This window comes from Lissotriton helveticus, chromosome 7 (assembly GCF_964261635.1).
Source record: "Lissotriton helveticus chromosome 7, aLisHel1.1, whole genome shotgun sequence".
NCBI lineage: Eukaryota > Metazoa > Chordata > Amphibia > Caudata > Salamandridae > Lissotriton > Lissotriton helveticus.
The window spans coordinates 632,921,408-632,939,044 of record NC_136068.1 but is presented as its reverse complement, the minus strand read 5'-3'; the positions used below and the strand labels follow the sequence as shown (position 1 = coordinate 632,939,044).

At 42.4% G+C, this 17,637-nt stretch overlaps 1 protein-coding gene across 1 annotated transcript in view; it reads right to left on the bottom strand.

The window, feature by feature from the left end:
• LOC144768869 (integrin alpha-M-like) overlaps positions 1–17,637 on the bottom strand; it is a 337,089-nt gene that overhangs the window by 208,286 nt on the left and 111,166 nt on the right. The window contains exons 7-8 of the mRNA XM_078652877.1: positions 17,393–17,535; positions 2,988–3,141 (exon numbers count right to left, since the gene is read on the bottom strand). Of these exons, the coding sequence (XP_078509003.1) occupies positions 2,988–3,141; positions 17,393–17,535 (297 nt within the window). The remainder of the gene's footprint in view (positions 1–2,987; positions 3,142–17,392; positions 17,536–17,637) is intronic.

The following is a 17,637-nucleotide window of genomic DNA, read 5'->3' as shown; positions in this document are numbered from 1 at the left end:
TGCTCCCCCAGCCTCTCAGCAATGCGTTCTTTGGCAAGACCTCTGATGTCGTACCACCTCTTTTTGAGCTCATCAATAGAGCACTGGGTCACTCCAACTGAGTTCACCTTTGAGCGGATGCGCAGCCAAATGCGCCTCTTGTCGGCCTCAGGCACCCTCCGGGTCTCCTTGCCAAACAGCCTGTCATAGTCCTTAGATACTCCCTCGATGATGAGGTACTTCAATTCCTGTTCCGAGAATTTTATTTTTCTCTTTCTGCCTGGTGCACTGCTCCCTGCTGCTTCCTGGGACCTTTTAATTTGTTGTTTGTGTCCTGTTGTGGTGCTGCAGGATGTGTGTTGTGGAGCTCTGGGCTGTGCTTCTTCCACTCTCAGGCTCGGTGTTCTGAATGAGGGAGGGAACTGCCTACTTCCTGGTTGTGATGTCATCATTGTGCTCGAAATGTGACTTCCCGTTTTTGCAATCTCGCAATTAGCGAAATTGCAATTTGCGATTTCGGTAATTGCGAGTTTGCAATTTTAACATGGAAAACGGGCGATTCTGCGATTTTTATGCAATTTCGCGAAAATCGCTATCGGCAATTGCGGCCGATTGTGATTTGGTTTTTTTAGTCGCTTTTCTTGATGCATCCCATTCTGCGAATTCTAAATTGCGATTCGGTATTTTTCGCAATTTAGAATTTGCAGAATATGGGCTTGATGCATCTGGGGGTTAATTTCTCAAAAACTTCTGAATAGATTTACACCAAATCACAAAAATCATGCTTTCATGACCAAGTTCTAGCTTTCTGGCAAATCTGGTGTAATTCTGTTCCGCTGTAGCTGTGTGTAATTTTCCTATGGAAATGTGCATGAGGAAAACATGTTTTGGTACCTCCTTTTCTCACCTCCCGCAGATCAACCCAAAACGTTCAAGGAAGGAGCTGAGGTGGATTAACTTTTTTTCAGACTGTTTTGTGAAGGTTTGTTAAACTGCACCAAAGTTATAAGCAAAACAAAAAATGCTTTTTCTATGGAAACATGGTCCAACCTATAACAAGATAGATAGATAGATAGATAGATAGGTATATAGATAGATAGAAAGATAGATAGATATAATTTTGGAATAAGAAAAAGGCTTTTGATAAAATCCACAAAAATACTGAAATATGCTAAGCATTGTTTAGTGAACTAACTATAATTTGCATCCCCATCATGCACTGCTTATGATCTTACATATTGCATAAGTCATGACATATTAAATGACATCACTGATGACATCACTCATGATATCTTAGACTTAGCCTACGGCCAGCCCCTGTATCCAATTCACATCAGGAATTACCTAGGCTATGGCAACTTCCTTCTCTCAGCCCTCCACATGCATCAAATCTCCACAGCACACAATCTTCAGCCATGCGTAGAACAAGTCTGGCAGATGGCTTAGCCTTTGGGCAGGGTGTGCAGCCACTCCTCCACATGTAGGCATTCTCCACTCTACACAGACTTTGAACTAACACAGTGGATGCTGTCTGCATTTCCTGGTGTCACACAAGACCCTGCATCCAATATACAGTAGGGGTTGGGAAGCAGGCTTGCCCTATGGCCATACCTTGATCCCAAACCTCTGCATGTGGCCAACACATGCTGGTGCATGACCTTCAACCATGAGCAGCAGGAGGTGGGCTACAGGGCCTCGCCTCTGGCCAGGCCCTGCGCCCACCACTCCATGATCACCATACTTGATCAGCCTTCAGCCCTTCACAGGAAAGTTTGACCAAAAGGTCTATTTTTCAGTGATGCTCAGCTCTCCACAAGTGACTTACCCTCACTGCACCCAACCTTTGGGGGAATACAAGTAAACAGGAGATGACATTCATTCAAAGCTCTTCACTTCTTAAATACCCAATTAATTTCGCATCTTTCAAAAGCTCACATACAAGCTAATAAGAGAACAACCATTGATTTAGGTTATCATATTACTGCTTGTTGACAAAACCTATAGCATGCTTTCAGAATCATTGGTTGAGTTCATTACTCATTTTAACAATGTAAATACTTAAATATATTCAGTGATTGCATAAATAATGTCATTTAACGTGACATGAGTGAATGTAATATGTAACGACATAAGCAATTCATGATGGGGGTGAAAGTTATATTGAGTTTTCTAAACTATAACACATTTTAGAGTTTTGAGGTTTTTAATGTTAGCTTGTGTCTCACTTCAACTGTTTTCTAGTAATATGTACATGTAATGTTTGGGTCCTTTTATTGCACAAAAAGCAGTGGTGTAAACATATATATGCCCTGACTCCTGATAAAGTTGCCTTGATGCAATGGCCTCTAGCTGGGGTCACCACCTCACTTCATTTCATCACGGGCTATGTATCCCGGGCTGAAGATTTCACCTCCAAATTATTGATATCGGGTGTGGTAGTTTAATTAGTTCAGTGGGAGTAAACCAAAACAACATGCCTCCAGATGCATCAGGTTGACACACACAAACCCAAGACTGGAAACTGTGGGGCATATTAGCAAGAACCTCGTTAAAATTATCGTCGTTTTAGCGGCAAGAAAAAACTGCGATAATGGGCTTGCTAATATGAGTTATAGAATTCCAACAGAAGCCCAGGTTAGATGTCCTGCACATCTAACCTGGGCTTCTATTGGAATTCTATAACGCATATTAGCAAGCCCACTAAGGCCGTTTTAGAGGCAGTTTCCTGCTGCTAAAACGGCGATCATTTTAACCAGGTTCTTGCTAATATGCCCGCCTGTCCGTCATAGCATGGATTGAAGTAGTCACCCTACTCACAATGTACGTACCTGTGATGTAGTGACATACATCTTGAATATGTCCCAGAGGAATTTCTTGTGGTTTACAATCATTTAGGGATTCTATTCCTTACTTTTTATTTTTCTCAGAAAAGTACCATCCACCTGAATTGCATCTATTTTTAATACTCCTATTTCTCTTTCTGCCATGTATAGGGCACTTGCTCTTACCCCAATGGCGTAGCGGATAATCTGCTTCTGGTCTGCAGCTGCAGTGGCTTGCTTGAAATTAGTGGTCCGGTCATTGGAAGCCCCATCCGTGATGGTGATCAGAAGTCGCTTGGTGTTCTTTCGGGCACCCTTCTCCTCAGTGAAGAGGTTATCCCTGGAGCCAGGACACAGAGAAACAGTGAGTAACAAAGCCAGGTTCTCAGTATCGCTAACAAAGATGGTCTAAGAGTTGAGGAGTTGTACGAGTGGGGAAGACAGTAAGTGTGTGTTTGATGTAATGAGGCAAAGGCTTATTAGAGGAAGTGCAAGTTTAATACCTTATGGATAATAAGAAACCCACACAAACACAACCCATTGTCCTTTTTTAGGTCTCGCTGGCGTTGCAGCGCAAAGCGCTGCCGCCAACGAGACTTATAGCCGCCTTCATCCTTGTCAAGGGAGTAACAGCTGTGAACGAGCCCGATACAGACCTGGGCACGAGCCGACCCAGGTCTGTGAACACGCTTCAAGGTTGAGCAGCTTGTGCACGTTTGTTGGACGTCAGGCACCGCAAGCGCCGCCAGACCAATTATCCCAGCATGAAACTCTACTTCCCGAGGCCCACAAGACCAATTATCCCAGCAGGAGTCTCCACTTCCTCAGGCGCCGCAACAATTATCACAGCATGAGACCCACTTATCACAGCATGTCAACAGGTGCCTCAGGCTGCTGGAGCACTCAACTATAATTAATGCACAGTTGAGTGCTCCAGCAGCGTGGGGTGCCTCTCTGCATGCTGTGATTATTATCACTTTGGGGCCTCATGCTGTGATAATTAGGGCGGCATGCTCTATTTGCAGCACTGAACATTTTCAAAGAAGGCGAAGCAGCGACATTCATTGGAGACATTCACCCTCATGCCCTCACCCCCCTCACTCGCCCTCACCCCCACACACCCCCTGACCCCTCACACACCTCCTCACCCTCACACCCCCTCACTCACACACCCTCACCCTCACACACCCTCACCCTCACTCACCCTCTCACCCTCACACCCTCACACACCCTCTCACCCTCACTCCCCCTCACACCCTCACACCCCCTCACACCCTCTCACCCTCACACCCTCACACCCCCTCACCTTCACACCCCCTCACTCACCCCCTCACCCTCACACCCCCTCACCCTGCCTCACCCTCACACCCCCTCACACCCCTCACCCCCCTCACCCTCACACCCCTCACCCTCACACCCCTCACCCTCACACCCCTCACCCTCACACCCCTCACACCCCCTCACCCTCACACACTCTCACCCTCACACACTCTCACCCTCACACACTCTCACCCTCACACCCCTCACATACCCTCACACACCCTCACCCACCCTCACTCACCCTCACACACCCTCACACACCCTCACACACCCTCACACACCCTCACACACCCTCACACACTCACCCTCACACCCCCACCCCCACACCCCCTCACACCCCCTCACCCTCACACCCCCTCACCCTCACACCCCATCACCCTCTCACCCTCACACCCCCTCACCCTCACACACCCTCACCCCCCTCACTCACCCTCACACACACTCACACACACCCTCACATACCCTTACCAGCATAGCATAACAAAACATAGCATAGCATAACGAAACACAGCATAGCATAGCATAACAAACAAAAGCATAGGATAGCAAAAGCACAGCATAACAAAACAAAGCATAGGATAGCAAAACACAACAAAACATAGCATAGCAAAACACAACAAAGCATAGCATAACAAAACACAACAAAACACCATAGCATAACAAAACAAAGCATAGCAAAACAAAGCATATCATAGTAAAACAACAAAACATAGCATAACATAACACAACAAAACATAGCAGAACAAAACATAGCAGAACAAAACTTAGCATAACAAAACATAGCATAACAAAACATAGCATAACAAATCATAGCATAACAAAACATAGCATAACAAAACATAGCATAACAAAACATAGCATAACACAGCAAAACATAGAATAGCATAACAAAACAAACCATAGCATAACATAACAAAGAATAGCAAAACAAAACATAGCATAGTAAAACAAACCATAGCATAACATAACAAAGAATAGCAAAACAAAACATAGCATAGTAAAACAAAACATAGCATTGCATAACATAACACAACAAAACAGCAGAACATAACAAAACATAGCAAAACAAAGCATAGGATAGCAAAACAAAACATAGCATTGCAAAACATAGCATATCATAGTAAAACAACAAAACATAACATAACAAAACACAGCAAAGCATAACACAGCAAAGCATAGGATAGCAAAACACAGCAAAGCATAGGATAGCAAAACACAGCAAAGCATAGGATAGCAAAACACAGCAAAGCATAGGATAGCAAAACACAGCAAAGCATAGGATAGCAAAACACAGCATAACATAGCGCAACATAGCGCATAACATAGCGCAACATAGCGCATAACATAGCGCATAACATAGCGCATAGCGCATAACATAGAGCAACACATAGCGCATAGCGCATAACATAGCGCATAACATAGCGCATAGCGCAGAACATAGCGCATAACATAGCGCATAGCGCAGAACATAGCGCATAACATAGCGCATAGCGCAGAACATAGTGCATACCATAGCGCATAGCGCATAACATAGCGCATAGCGCATAACATAGCGCATAGCGCAGAACATAGCGCATAACATAGCGCATAGCGCAGAACATAGCGCATAACATAGCGCATAGCGCAGAACATAGCGCATAACATAGCGCATAGCGCATAACATAGCGCATAGCGCATAACATAGCGCATAACATAGCGCATAGCATAGCGCATAGCGCATAACATAGCGCATAGCGCATAACATAGCGCATAGCGCATAACATAGCGCATAGCATAGCGCATAACATAGCGCATAACATAGCGCATAGCGCATAACATAGCGCATAACATAGCGCATAACATAGCGCATAGCATAGCGCATAGCATAGCATAGCGCATAGCATAGCGCATAACATAGCGCATTACATAGCACATTACATAGCGCATAACATAGCGCATAGCGCATAACATAGCACATAACAGCGCATAGCATAGCGCATACCATAGTGCATAGCGCATAACATAGCGCATAGCGCATAGCATAGCGCATAGCATAGCGCATAACATAGCGCATAGCATAGCGCATAACATAGCGCATAACATAGCGCATAACATAGCGCATAACAGCGCATAACATAGCGCATAGCATAGCGCATTACATAGCGCATAACATAGCGCATAACATAGCGCATAACATAGCGCATAACATAGCGCATAGCATAGCGCAGAACATAGCGCAGAACATAGTGCATAACAGCGCATAACATAGCGCATAGCATAGCGCATAGCATAGCGCATAACATAGCGCATAACATAGCGCATAGCGCATAACATAGCGCATAGCGCATAACATAGTGCATAACATAGCGCATAACATAGCGCATAACATAGCGCAACACATAGCGCAACACATAGCCCAACACATAGCGCAACACATAGCGCAACACATAGCGCAACACATAGCGCATAACATAGCGCATAACATAGCGCATAGCGCATAACATAGCGCATAACATAGCGCATAGCATAGCGCATAGCATAGCGCATAACAGAGCGCATAGCGCATAACATAGCGCATAGCGCATAACATAGCGCATAACATAGCGCATAGCATAGCGCATAACATAGCGCATAGCGCATAACATAGCGCATAAGATAGCGCACAACATAGCGCATAGCGCATAACATAGCGCACAACAACGCATAGCGCATAACATAGCGCATAACATAATGCATAGCGCATAACATAGCGCATAACATAGCGCATAACAGCGCATAGCGCATAACATAGCGCTTAGCGCATAACATAGCGCATAACATAGCGCATAACATAGCGCATAGCATAGCGCATAACATAGCGCACAACATAGCGCATAGCGCATAACATAGCGCATAGCGCATAACATAGCGCACAACATAGCGCATAGCGCATAACATAGCGCACAACATAACACATAGCGCATAACATAGCGCATAACATAACGCATAGCGCATAACATAGCGCATAGCGCATAACATAGCGCATAACATAGCGCATAACATAGCGCATAGCATAGCGCATAACATAGCGCACAACATAGCGCATAGCGCATAACATAGCGCATAACATAGCGCATAGCATAGCGCATAACATAGCGCATAACAGCGCATAGCGCATAACATAGCGCACAACATAGCGCATAGCGCATAACATAGCGCATAGCGCATAACATAGCGCACAACATAACGCATAGCGCATAACATAGCGCATAACATAGCGCATAACATAGCGCATAACAGCGCATAACATAGCACATAGCGCATAACATAGCGCATAACATAGCGCAGCGCATAGCACATAACATAGCATAGCATAACATAACACAACAAAACAGCAGAACAAAACAGCAGAACTTAACAAAACATAGCAAAACAAAGCATAGGATAGCAAAACAAAACATAGCATAGCAAAACATAGCATATCATAGTAAAACAACAAAACATAGCATAACATAACACAACAAACCATAGCATAACAAAACATAGCATAACAAATCATAGCATAACAAAACATAGCATAATAGCATAGCATAGCGCATAACATAGCACACAACATAGCGCATAGCGCATAACATAGCACATAGCGCATAACATAGCGCATAGCGCATAACCTAACCTAACCTAACCAAGCATAGCGCATAACCTAACCTAACCAAGCATAGCGCATAACCTAACCTAACCAAGCATAGCGCATAACCTAACCTAACCTAACCAAGCAAAGCGCCTAACCTAACCAAGCATAGCGCATAACCTAACCTAACCAAGCATAGCTCATAACCTAACCTAACCAAGCATAGCGCATAACCTAACCTAACCAAGCATAGCGCATAACCTAACCAAGCATAGCGCATAACCTAACCTAACCAAGCATAGCGCATAACCTAACCTAACCAAGCATAGCGCCTAACCTAACCAAGCATAGCGCATAACCTAGCCTAACCAAGCATAGCGCATAACCTAGCCTAACCAAGCATAGCGCATAGCCTAACCAAGCATAGAGCATAGCCTAACCAAGCATAGAGCATAGCCTAACCAAGCATAGAGCATAGCCTAACCTAGCATAGAGCATAGCCTAACCTAGCATAGAGCATAGCCTAACCAAGCATAGAGCATAGCCTAACCAAGCATAGAGCATAGCCTAACCAAGCATAGAGCATAGCCTAACCAAGCATAGAGCATAGCCTAACCAAGCATAGAGCATAGCCTAACCAAGCATAGAGCATAGAGCATAGCCTAACCAAGCATAGAGCATAGCCTAACCAAGCATAGCATAGCCTAACCAAGCATAGCATAGCCTAACCAAGCATAGCATAGCTTAACAAAACACAACAAAACATAGCATAACATAACAAAACATAGCATAGCTTAACAAAACACAGCATAGCTTAACAAAACACAGCATAACAAAACAAAACATATCATAGCCTAGCAAAACATAGCATAGCATACCAAACACAACAAAACATAGCAAAACAAAGCATAACACACACCACACACATACAACCACGCACACACAACCACAACCACACACAACTATCTATCTATCTATCGCCCTCACTCTATCTGTCTATCGCCCTCACTCTATCTGTCTATCTATCTATCGCCCTCACTCTATCTGTCTATCTATCTATCGCCCTCACTCTATCTATCGCCCTCACTCTGTCTATCGGCCTCACTCTATCTATCTAATCGCCTTCACTCTATCTATCGCCCTCACTCTATCTATCGCCCTCACTCTATCTATCGCCCTCACTCTATCTATCTATCGCCCTCACTCTATCTATCTATCGCCCTCACTCTATCTATCGCCCTCACTCTATCTATCGCCCTCACTCTATCTATCTATCGCCCTCACTCTATCTATCTATCGCCCTCACTCTATCTATCGCCCTCACTCTATCTATCGCCCTCACTCTATCTATCGCCCTCACTCTATCGCCCTCACTCTATCTATCGCCCTCACTCTATCTATCTATCGCCCTCACTCTATCCATCTATCGCCCTCACTCTATCTATCGCCCTCACTCTATCTATCGCCCTCACTCTATCGCCCTCACTCTATCTATCGCCCTCACTCTATCTATCGCCCTCACTCTATCTATCGCCCTCACTCTATCTATCGCCCTCACTCTATCTTGCTATTGCCCTCACTCTATCTATCTTGCTATTGCCCTCACTATCTATCTATCGCCCTCACTCTATCCATCTCCATCTATCTATCTATCTATCTATCTATCTATCTATCTATCTATCTATCTATCTATCTATCTATCTATCTATCTATCTATCTATCTATCTATCTATCTATCTATCTATCTATCTATCTATCTATCTATCTATCGATCTAACACCCTCACTCTATCTAACACCCTCACTCTATCTATTGCCCTCACTCTATCTATCGCCCTCACGCTATCTATCTATCGCCCTCACTCTATCTATCTATCTACCTATCGCCCTCACTCTATCTATCTATCTATCTATCTATCTATCTATCTATCTATCTATCTATCTATCTATCTATCTATCTATCTATCTATCTATCTATCTATCTATCTATCTATCTATCTATCTATCTATCTATCTATCTATCTATCTATCTATCTATCTATCTATCTATCTATCTATCTATCTATCTATCTATCTATCGCCCTCATTCTATCTATTTATTTAGATACTGATCGCCATCACTCTATCTATCTGTCTAGCTATCTATCGCCCTCACTCCTATCTATCGCCCTCCCTCTATCTATCTATCGCCCTCACTCTATCTATCTATCCCACTCACTCTATCTATCGCATCACCACAGCATCACTCAGCACCACCACAGCATCACTAAGGGGCACAACAACAGCACTATGCGCTACCAACGGATCATTGAATGCCACAGCATCACTAGTCGCCACCACAACATCACTCAGCGCCACCACAGCATCAATCTGTGCAACCATTCAACAACAACTGGGTCAAATATGATCTCTCAATGTTTCAAGCTTTATTACAAATGTCACAAAAAGAGGTTAGTATTTCACTTCTGTTCTTGGATTTTCGTCACAATAAAATACACTGAACATATTCTTCACAAAAGTTATTTACAAAAGTTTAAGCTATTGCTATTATAAATTACAATAACTTTTATTTAAGTATTAATTATTAAAAAAATTCAAAGCCATTGTTATTTGTAATATCAATACATCTAAGTCACGTGAATACAACACATATTGCATTACAAATGCTATAGGTGTCACAAGTTATAACTATTGCCATTGTAAATGACAAAGCTATTATTTTTGCTATTTTCAAAACCAACACGTATATAAAAAATGTGTCATTTACAATACCAATAGCTCAAACTTTCCTAATGCGAGACCTTATGCATTGCAAATGCTTGTTACTTTTTGTCACCTAATGCTTCTTTCTAAAAACTTAAGCCCTTCCAAAGTAGTCATGGGCCAAGAAAGTAAAGCACTATATGCACCCTAAATGGAAACTAATCAATCTGTCCCAAAAAACGGACTGAACCCTCCTTTTTCATCACACACTCTCTCTGCTCTATGTCAGGTAAGGCTTTAGAGGCCAGTGCTGTGGTCACCTATTAGCCACTTATTCCTCATTCACTATCTGAACTAAGCATGGCACTCAACTCATTGTGGGACTGATAAAAGAAAAGTACATAGTTTACCGCTTTATATCAAAACAATGAAGACTGTGAACACGGATTACCTTATTTTTAACATGCAGAAATCTATTTGCCATTTTCTGTCTATCTGCCACTTAAGTCACATTCAAATTGAATTATATTACATTCATGAGCATTTCATATAAAGTTTGCGCCACATCAGAATTTTTTTAAATTTTTTTATTTCAATATCATTTTATTGGGGTGTTTCAGTATCAAATAAAATGCAAATAAAACGTTACAGTAACACATTACATTATTACAAAAGCAATATTACAGTAGTGCTAAAGAGTAGTGAAGTACAAAATAATACACAGCAGATCAGACTGATACATACAGGCGTATATGGTTGGCTATTATGGAGGCACATTTATCAGCCTACAGCGCTTGAACATGAAGTAGTACAGATCAAAAGCGATAATGTTAAGGGGTTGGATCCCAGGGTCACAGAATTCATAAAGCTAGTAGGAAAATGCCACACTCATGATTTACGGTATTGTCAGCGCAGTTTGACTGTGTAGGGGGGAAACATTATTTTGAACAATATTACATGACTAATTGCTTTGTGCTACATGATGAGATGGTTAAAACCATAGAATCTGAATTTGGATGGCCAAGTATGTACACATTTCAGTGCTGATCTGCCACTTCTCTAACATGATCTTAAGCCTATTGCTTTTTAGTCTTTTAGCATCACATGGAATCTCTTCTAATGGTCTTCTATCACTGGGCAAACCAAGATACCATATTGGATATACATCACAAAAGGTACCATTGAACTGTGCATGCAAATATGGAAGGTAAATGAAAAAATCTCCTGTTTGAAATCATGAAAGATGCCATATTCCTGAAACCAGGACAGCACCTTTTATGAGTTTTGCAAGCAAGGGAATATTAGGTGATGGGTATTGATCTGTCAATATGCAAATTGTAAAAACCATAGCTAAATTATCAGCGTAATATTTAGTTTGTAGGTTGAAATGATAAGTTAAAGACATTCTTATGCCCCGTCTGCTCTATCACATCGCTTACATATATTATGTCCAGTTCCACTTAAGGTAATTCCTTGGAAATTACATATATCTTATATGTTTTGTGCATGGTTTATTTGCCCCTTTTCAGAGAACAGTTCTCTGACAAACCTCAGGCTACTTTTTTAGTTTATTGGTATAAGTAATTTATTATAGAATGCCTATATTTTAACTTTTTATACATTTTACCACGTTCAAGTATACTTCTTCAGTAACTCTTCTCTAGACCATTTTGAAATAACTGTCACCTGAGGAGAGTCACCACCTTCTCAGATGCATATGCATTCCTATGTATGCATCTGCCTCAATTTGAGTCCAGTAATAAAATACCCGAAAGTGAATATTCCCTAAGCGGGAGTTTAAAAAAACTAATGACCCCCACAGCCCAGGGAGGTAAGGTTTATTTTCCACCAGTCTGGTACCGCCTGGGTTTTTCTAACAGTGACAGACAGAAAAAAACTATAAAGAGGGCAGGCGGTCTGATGTCCTTTCTGTGACGGCTCATACTCGGTCATGCCATTGGAGTAAGGTTTCCAATGGCCCAGCCAGCAGGGGCACCGCCCTCAGAAAGATAGCAGTCTGACTAACTAAACTTTATAAAATAAAAAATAAATATATATATATATATATATATATAATAGGACGGCCGGCCAAGGGTTTGATGGACAGTGAACTCCACCAAGCGTGTGCCAGAGTATGCTGTCAAACTATTAATCGGTTGCCAAGTCTAGGAGTTGTCTGTAGTGGAGCCTGAACACTTTGCAGAAAGGGATGCAGGCATGGTTAGAATGAGCATGTACAAGCTAGTGGATGCCAGGAGGGTCATATAAAAAAGAAAACACAATGGTAGCAGAGGCTGTGGCATACATATTAAATGCAATAAGAAATATTCCCCCACGACCTCTACAGTTCTGGCGGTAACAACTCCAACACTTTAACTGTTATACTTTAACACATAGTGGCAACATCAATTTTTTTGGTTTATAGTTTTATTATTTTTTTAGTTATATTTTATAGTACAAAATTATCACTTATCAATTTATCATTTCAATTTGTACATTTTCAAAAGCTCATTTCATAAAACACATAGTACTACATTAAAGACAATAAAAAACATAACCATTCCATGCAGAGAAAACAATGTGAAAATAGACCATTCTTACAATTGCATACACCAAACTCTCATCATACATACTACATTCACTCCTTATTCTGCGTCTGAGGGATCGCAGATTGAAGTGCGAGTTTATACGCAAGGTCGACGCGTTTCGGCGGTATAAAACCACCTTCCTCAGGACCTTTCTTGCAGAATACTCAAATATTCAAAAAGATGCTTTATAACCCCTGCATGGTCGGGTATCTGTAACGATAAATGACATACATTTGCATCTTGTATATTCATTAATTTCTTCAATTTAATTATACTTTAACATCGATTCAATAAGTTGAGTTGCCCTATGTACACAAAGAAACCTGCTTGTTTGCACATTTTATTATTTTACGTCTTGGAAGCTGCATTTCATTGGGACACCTCATCGTTCGTGCTGGTTGCTGCTGCTGGCTCTTGCAGCTGTTACTTGACTCTACAACTTGCGGTACCCGCTCCGCGGGTCCCGCTGCGCTGCTCCTCCTTAAGGGACACCAGGACTGTGTTTGTGGGCGAATTGTTTGCTAGCTGGGCTGCGAGCGCTTGGGGTCCGGACTTTGTTTCCCAGAAGCCCCGGTTCCCCGCGCCTCCCGTCACCTGGCCGCTCTCCCTGCTGGCCTCGCCCCGTCTCCACATTAGAAAAGGTGCTTGGAAGCTGCATTTCATTGTGACACCTCATCGTTCGTGATGGTTGCTGCTGCTGGCTCTTGCAGCTGTTACTTGACTCTACAACTTGCGGTACCCGCTCCGCGGGTCCCGCTGCGCTGCTCCTCCTTAGGGGACACCAGGACTGTTTTTGTGGGCGAATTGTTTGCTAGCTGGGCTGCGAGCGCTTGGGGTCCGGACTTCGTTTCCCAGAAGCCCCGGTTCCCCGCGCCTCCCGTCACCTGGCCGCTCTCTCTGCTGGCCTCGCCCCGCCTCCACATTAGAAAAGGTGCTTGGAAGCTGCATTTCATTGGGACACCTCATCGTTCGTGTTGGTTGCTGCTGCTGGCTCTTGCAGCTGTTACTTGACTCTACAACTTGCGGTACCCGCTCCGCGGGTCCCGCTGCGCTGCTCCTCCTTAAGGGACACCAGGACTGTGTTTGTGGGCGAATTGTTTGCTAGCTGGGCTGCGGGCGCTTGGGGTCCGGACTTTGTTTCCCAGAAGCCCCGGTTCCCCGCGCCTCCCGTCACCTGGCCGCTCTCCCTGCTGGCCTTCCCCCCGCCCCGCCTCCACATTAGAAAAGGTGCTTGGAAGCTGCATTTCATTGGGACACCTCATCGTTCGTGTTGGTTGCTGCTGCTGGCTCTTGCAGCTGTTACTTGACTCTACAACTTGCGGTACCCGCTCCGCGGGTCCCGCTGCGCTGCTCCTCCTTAAGGGACACCAGGACTGTGTTTGTGGGCGAATTGTTTGCTAGATGGGCTGCGGGCGCTTGGGGTCCGGACTTTGTTTCCCAGAAGCCCCGGTTCCCCGCGCCTCCCGTCACCTGGCCGCTCTCCCTGCTGGCCTCGCCCCGCCCCGCCTCCACATTAGAAAAGGTGCTTGGAAGCTGCATTTCATTGGGACACCTCATCGTTCGTGTTGGTTGCTGCTGCTGGCTCTTGCAGCTGTTACTTGACATTTAGCTCAACAGATAAGTGATATAAGTTGTTTCTGATCCGACATAGGAATTCCCAAAAGTTAAATCTGAGAAGGTTTGAATTTGTGAACGAAGCAGGGTTCCAGTCCACCAAAAAATCTAAGGTATATTATATGTTAAGACATTTTTAACTGCTTTGCAAAACTCCATTAGCATTTATCTTTAGGTGTTAGTTTTCATAGATAGAAATGTGGACATGTACACTTCACATCTCAGAAGTCATCTTTGAGAATGATCTAGTTGGTAGGTTTATGTATAAAATTACAAAAACCTCTCACTTAGCTAAATATTTGCTTTTCTAGTCGATAAAATGTTTTCGGTCCATGATGAGAGTGCTAGCAATGATGCGGTCCTGTTGGTTCAGGTCCGGCCTTACAAGACGTAAAATAATAAAATGTGCAAACAAGCAGGTTTCTTTGTGTACATAGGGCAACTCAACTTATTGAATCGATGTTAAAGTATAATTAAATTGAAGAAATTAATGAATATACAAGATGCAAATGTATGTCATTTATCGTTACAGATACCCGACCATGCAGGGGTTATAAAGCATCTTTTTGAATATTTGAGTATTTTGCAAGAAAGGTCCTGAGGAAGGTGGTTTTATACCGCCGAAACGCGTCGACCTTGCGTATAAACTCGCACTTCAATCTGCGATCCCTCAGACGCAGAATAAGGAGTGAATGTAGTATGTATGATGAGAGTTTGGTGTATGCAATTGTAAGAATGGTCTATTTTCACATTGTTTTCTCTGCATGGAATGGTTATGTTTTTTATTGTCTTTAATGTAGTACTATGTGTTTTATGAAATGAGCTTTTGAAAATGTACAAATTGAAATGATAAATTGATAAGTGATAATTTTGTACTATAAAATATAACTAAAAAAATAATAAAACTATAAACCAAAAAAATTGATGTTGCCACTATGTGTTAAAGTATAACAGTTAAAGTGTTGGAGTTGTTACCGCCAGAACTGTAGAGGTCGTGGGGGAATATTTCTTATTGTGTTTTTTGTCTCTCCTCCCTGACCATTGAAGTAAATATAGAGGGGGTCCCATTCTTATGTTAATACATATTAAATGCGCCTAACTACCATCACCGGGACTTGGTACGTGGGTTGGCACATACAGTGCTAATTTTTTGCAACAACTGAAAATATCTTTGCTGTGGAGTTGATCTGCTGGTGATGATCCCAGGACAGGAATATCAACAAAATAAAAAATACTTTAAAAAAAAATTTGATAAAATGGGGAAGCGAAAATTGAAACAAGGCAGTTTTTACTACTTGACTCATATAAGTGTAATAGGATGCATTTGACTGGGATAATATTTTATCACAATGTTGAATGTCCGTGATAATGTAATAATGCTTTGAAATATTAAACCCCATAGGAAATTATAACATTTGCATAGCTGCCCTCACACAAGCAGTTTTACTGCACATTCCAGAAAGTAGTTTCATAAGTAAGACCAAGAAAACCACTTCAGCACAGTGATCCCATCACATAGGCAGTTTTACTTAATATGTGGTCAACCGGGCAGAGTCTTAACTCACTGCGAAGAGAGGGGTCATTATTCTCCCAATGTGTGTTGCTCATAAGGAAACAGAAAGAATCTGTGGATAAAATCAACAAAAGGATACGTTCAGAGAGAAAGGTGTTTAAACTAGCTAGAAGATAGCGTTGTGCTACCGAAGCAGTGTTAATTTAAGAGGAATTATCATTGTGGACCTCAATGCTGTCGGTGATCCCTAGCGGACATAAAATTAGGGGCCCGCGGTCAGTAGGCCGCAAGGATGTGCTGGCATGTGCACACATTGGGAGAATAATGACCCCTCTCTTTGCAGTGATTTAAGGCTCTGCCCGGTTGACTACATACACAACATGCCGTGGGAAATTTATTTCCCCACAATTTCAATGTCCATTACAGTGAGTCTCCTTCTTCTTTAACCTAGTTTACAGAGGAAATGTTTTGTTACAGATCCCAAGGAGCGGTTTGCAACCAATTAGGAAAGTTCAATCACAGTTCTTTCCTCAAGTAGGTACCTGCCGTTACCTACCTTATTTCTCCACCACACTATATTTCATACATTTAATTCAATTTATTATTTTCAGGTGCTCCACATAAACGGAAGACCCCACAATGAGGAACTAATAACCCTTCACCACACAGGGGTCAAAACGTAGACTTCTACATACCTTCAAACCCATAGGAATAGAAGAAATTAATTGGTTACGACCTATGTGTTATGATTCTAGGAGAATTGAGGACCTTTTTAAGGCCGTAAAGGTTTTATTGTACATAATTGTAACACGTTTACCTTGTCCCTCACCTATCCAATCACTCCCATTCTTCCCATCAAACTGCCCTCTATCACACTGTGAGCACTTTAAATAGTACACGTAATTGACGTATATACAAGTGGATACATGAAGTAATGTAAATGTTTTGAATTGAAAAGAATTTAATGAATGTACACGCAAGTGAAGTATATTCGAGTGAATATATGAAGTAACATTAATGTTTTGAATTGAAAAGCATCTAATGAATGTGTCACTTAGTAGAATAAATCCATGTTCCTGGCGAAAAAACCATTAACTATTGCTGTGGTGTAATATGTGTTAAAATTTAAGAATATTGATACTACCTTGACCCTTTCTCGAAAGTAATGTTATGATGACCCAGGCCGGGTGGTTTTATTTGGTTTAACCCCGTTAAAACTCAACACTCCTTATGACACACAGCAAAATGACAAGAAAAAAACTCACGCAACATATTTGATGGCCGAAGGGGTGAAGGTGTTGCCTCTGGTGTGTGGGAAGTCTTCCAGAACTTTCAGATCACCTACTTCTTGGTAATACTTGAAGTCAAAGACTATGTTGATCTCTGTAGAATACTGGACCACAGCAAACTGTGAGGGGTAGAACAGAAACAGAGAGAATGCAGAGGTTTAGTTCCAAAAACATTATTGGATAAAGAATGAGAAAGAGAAAAGAAGAAGAGAAACGGAAAG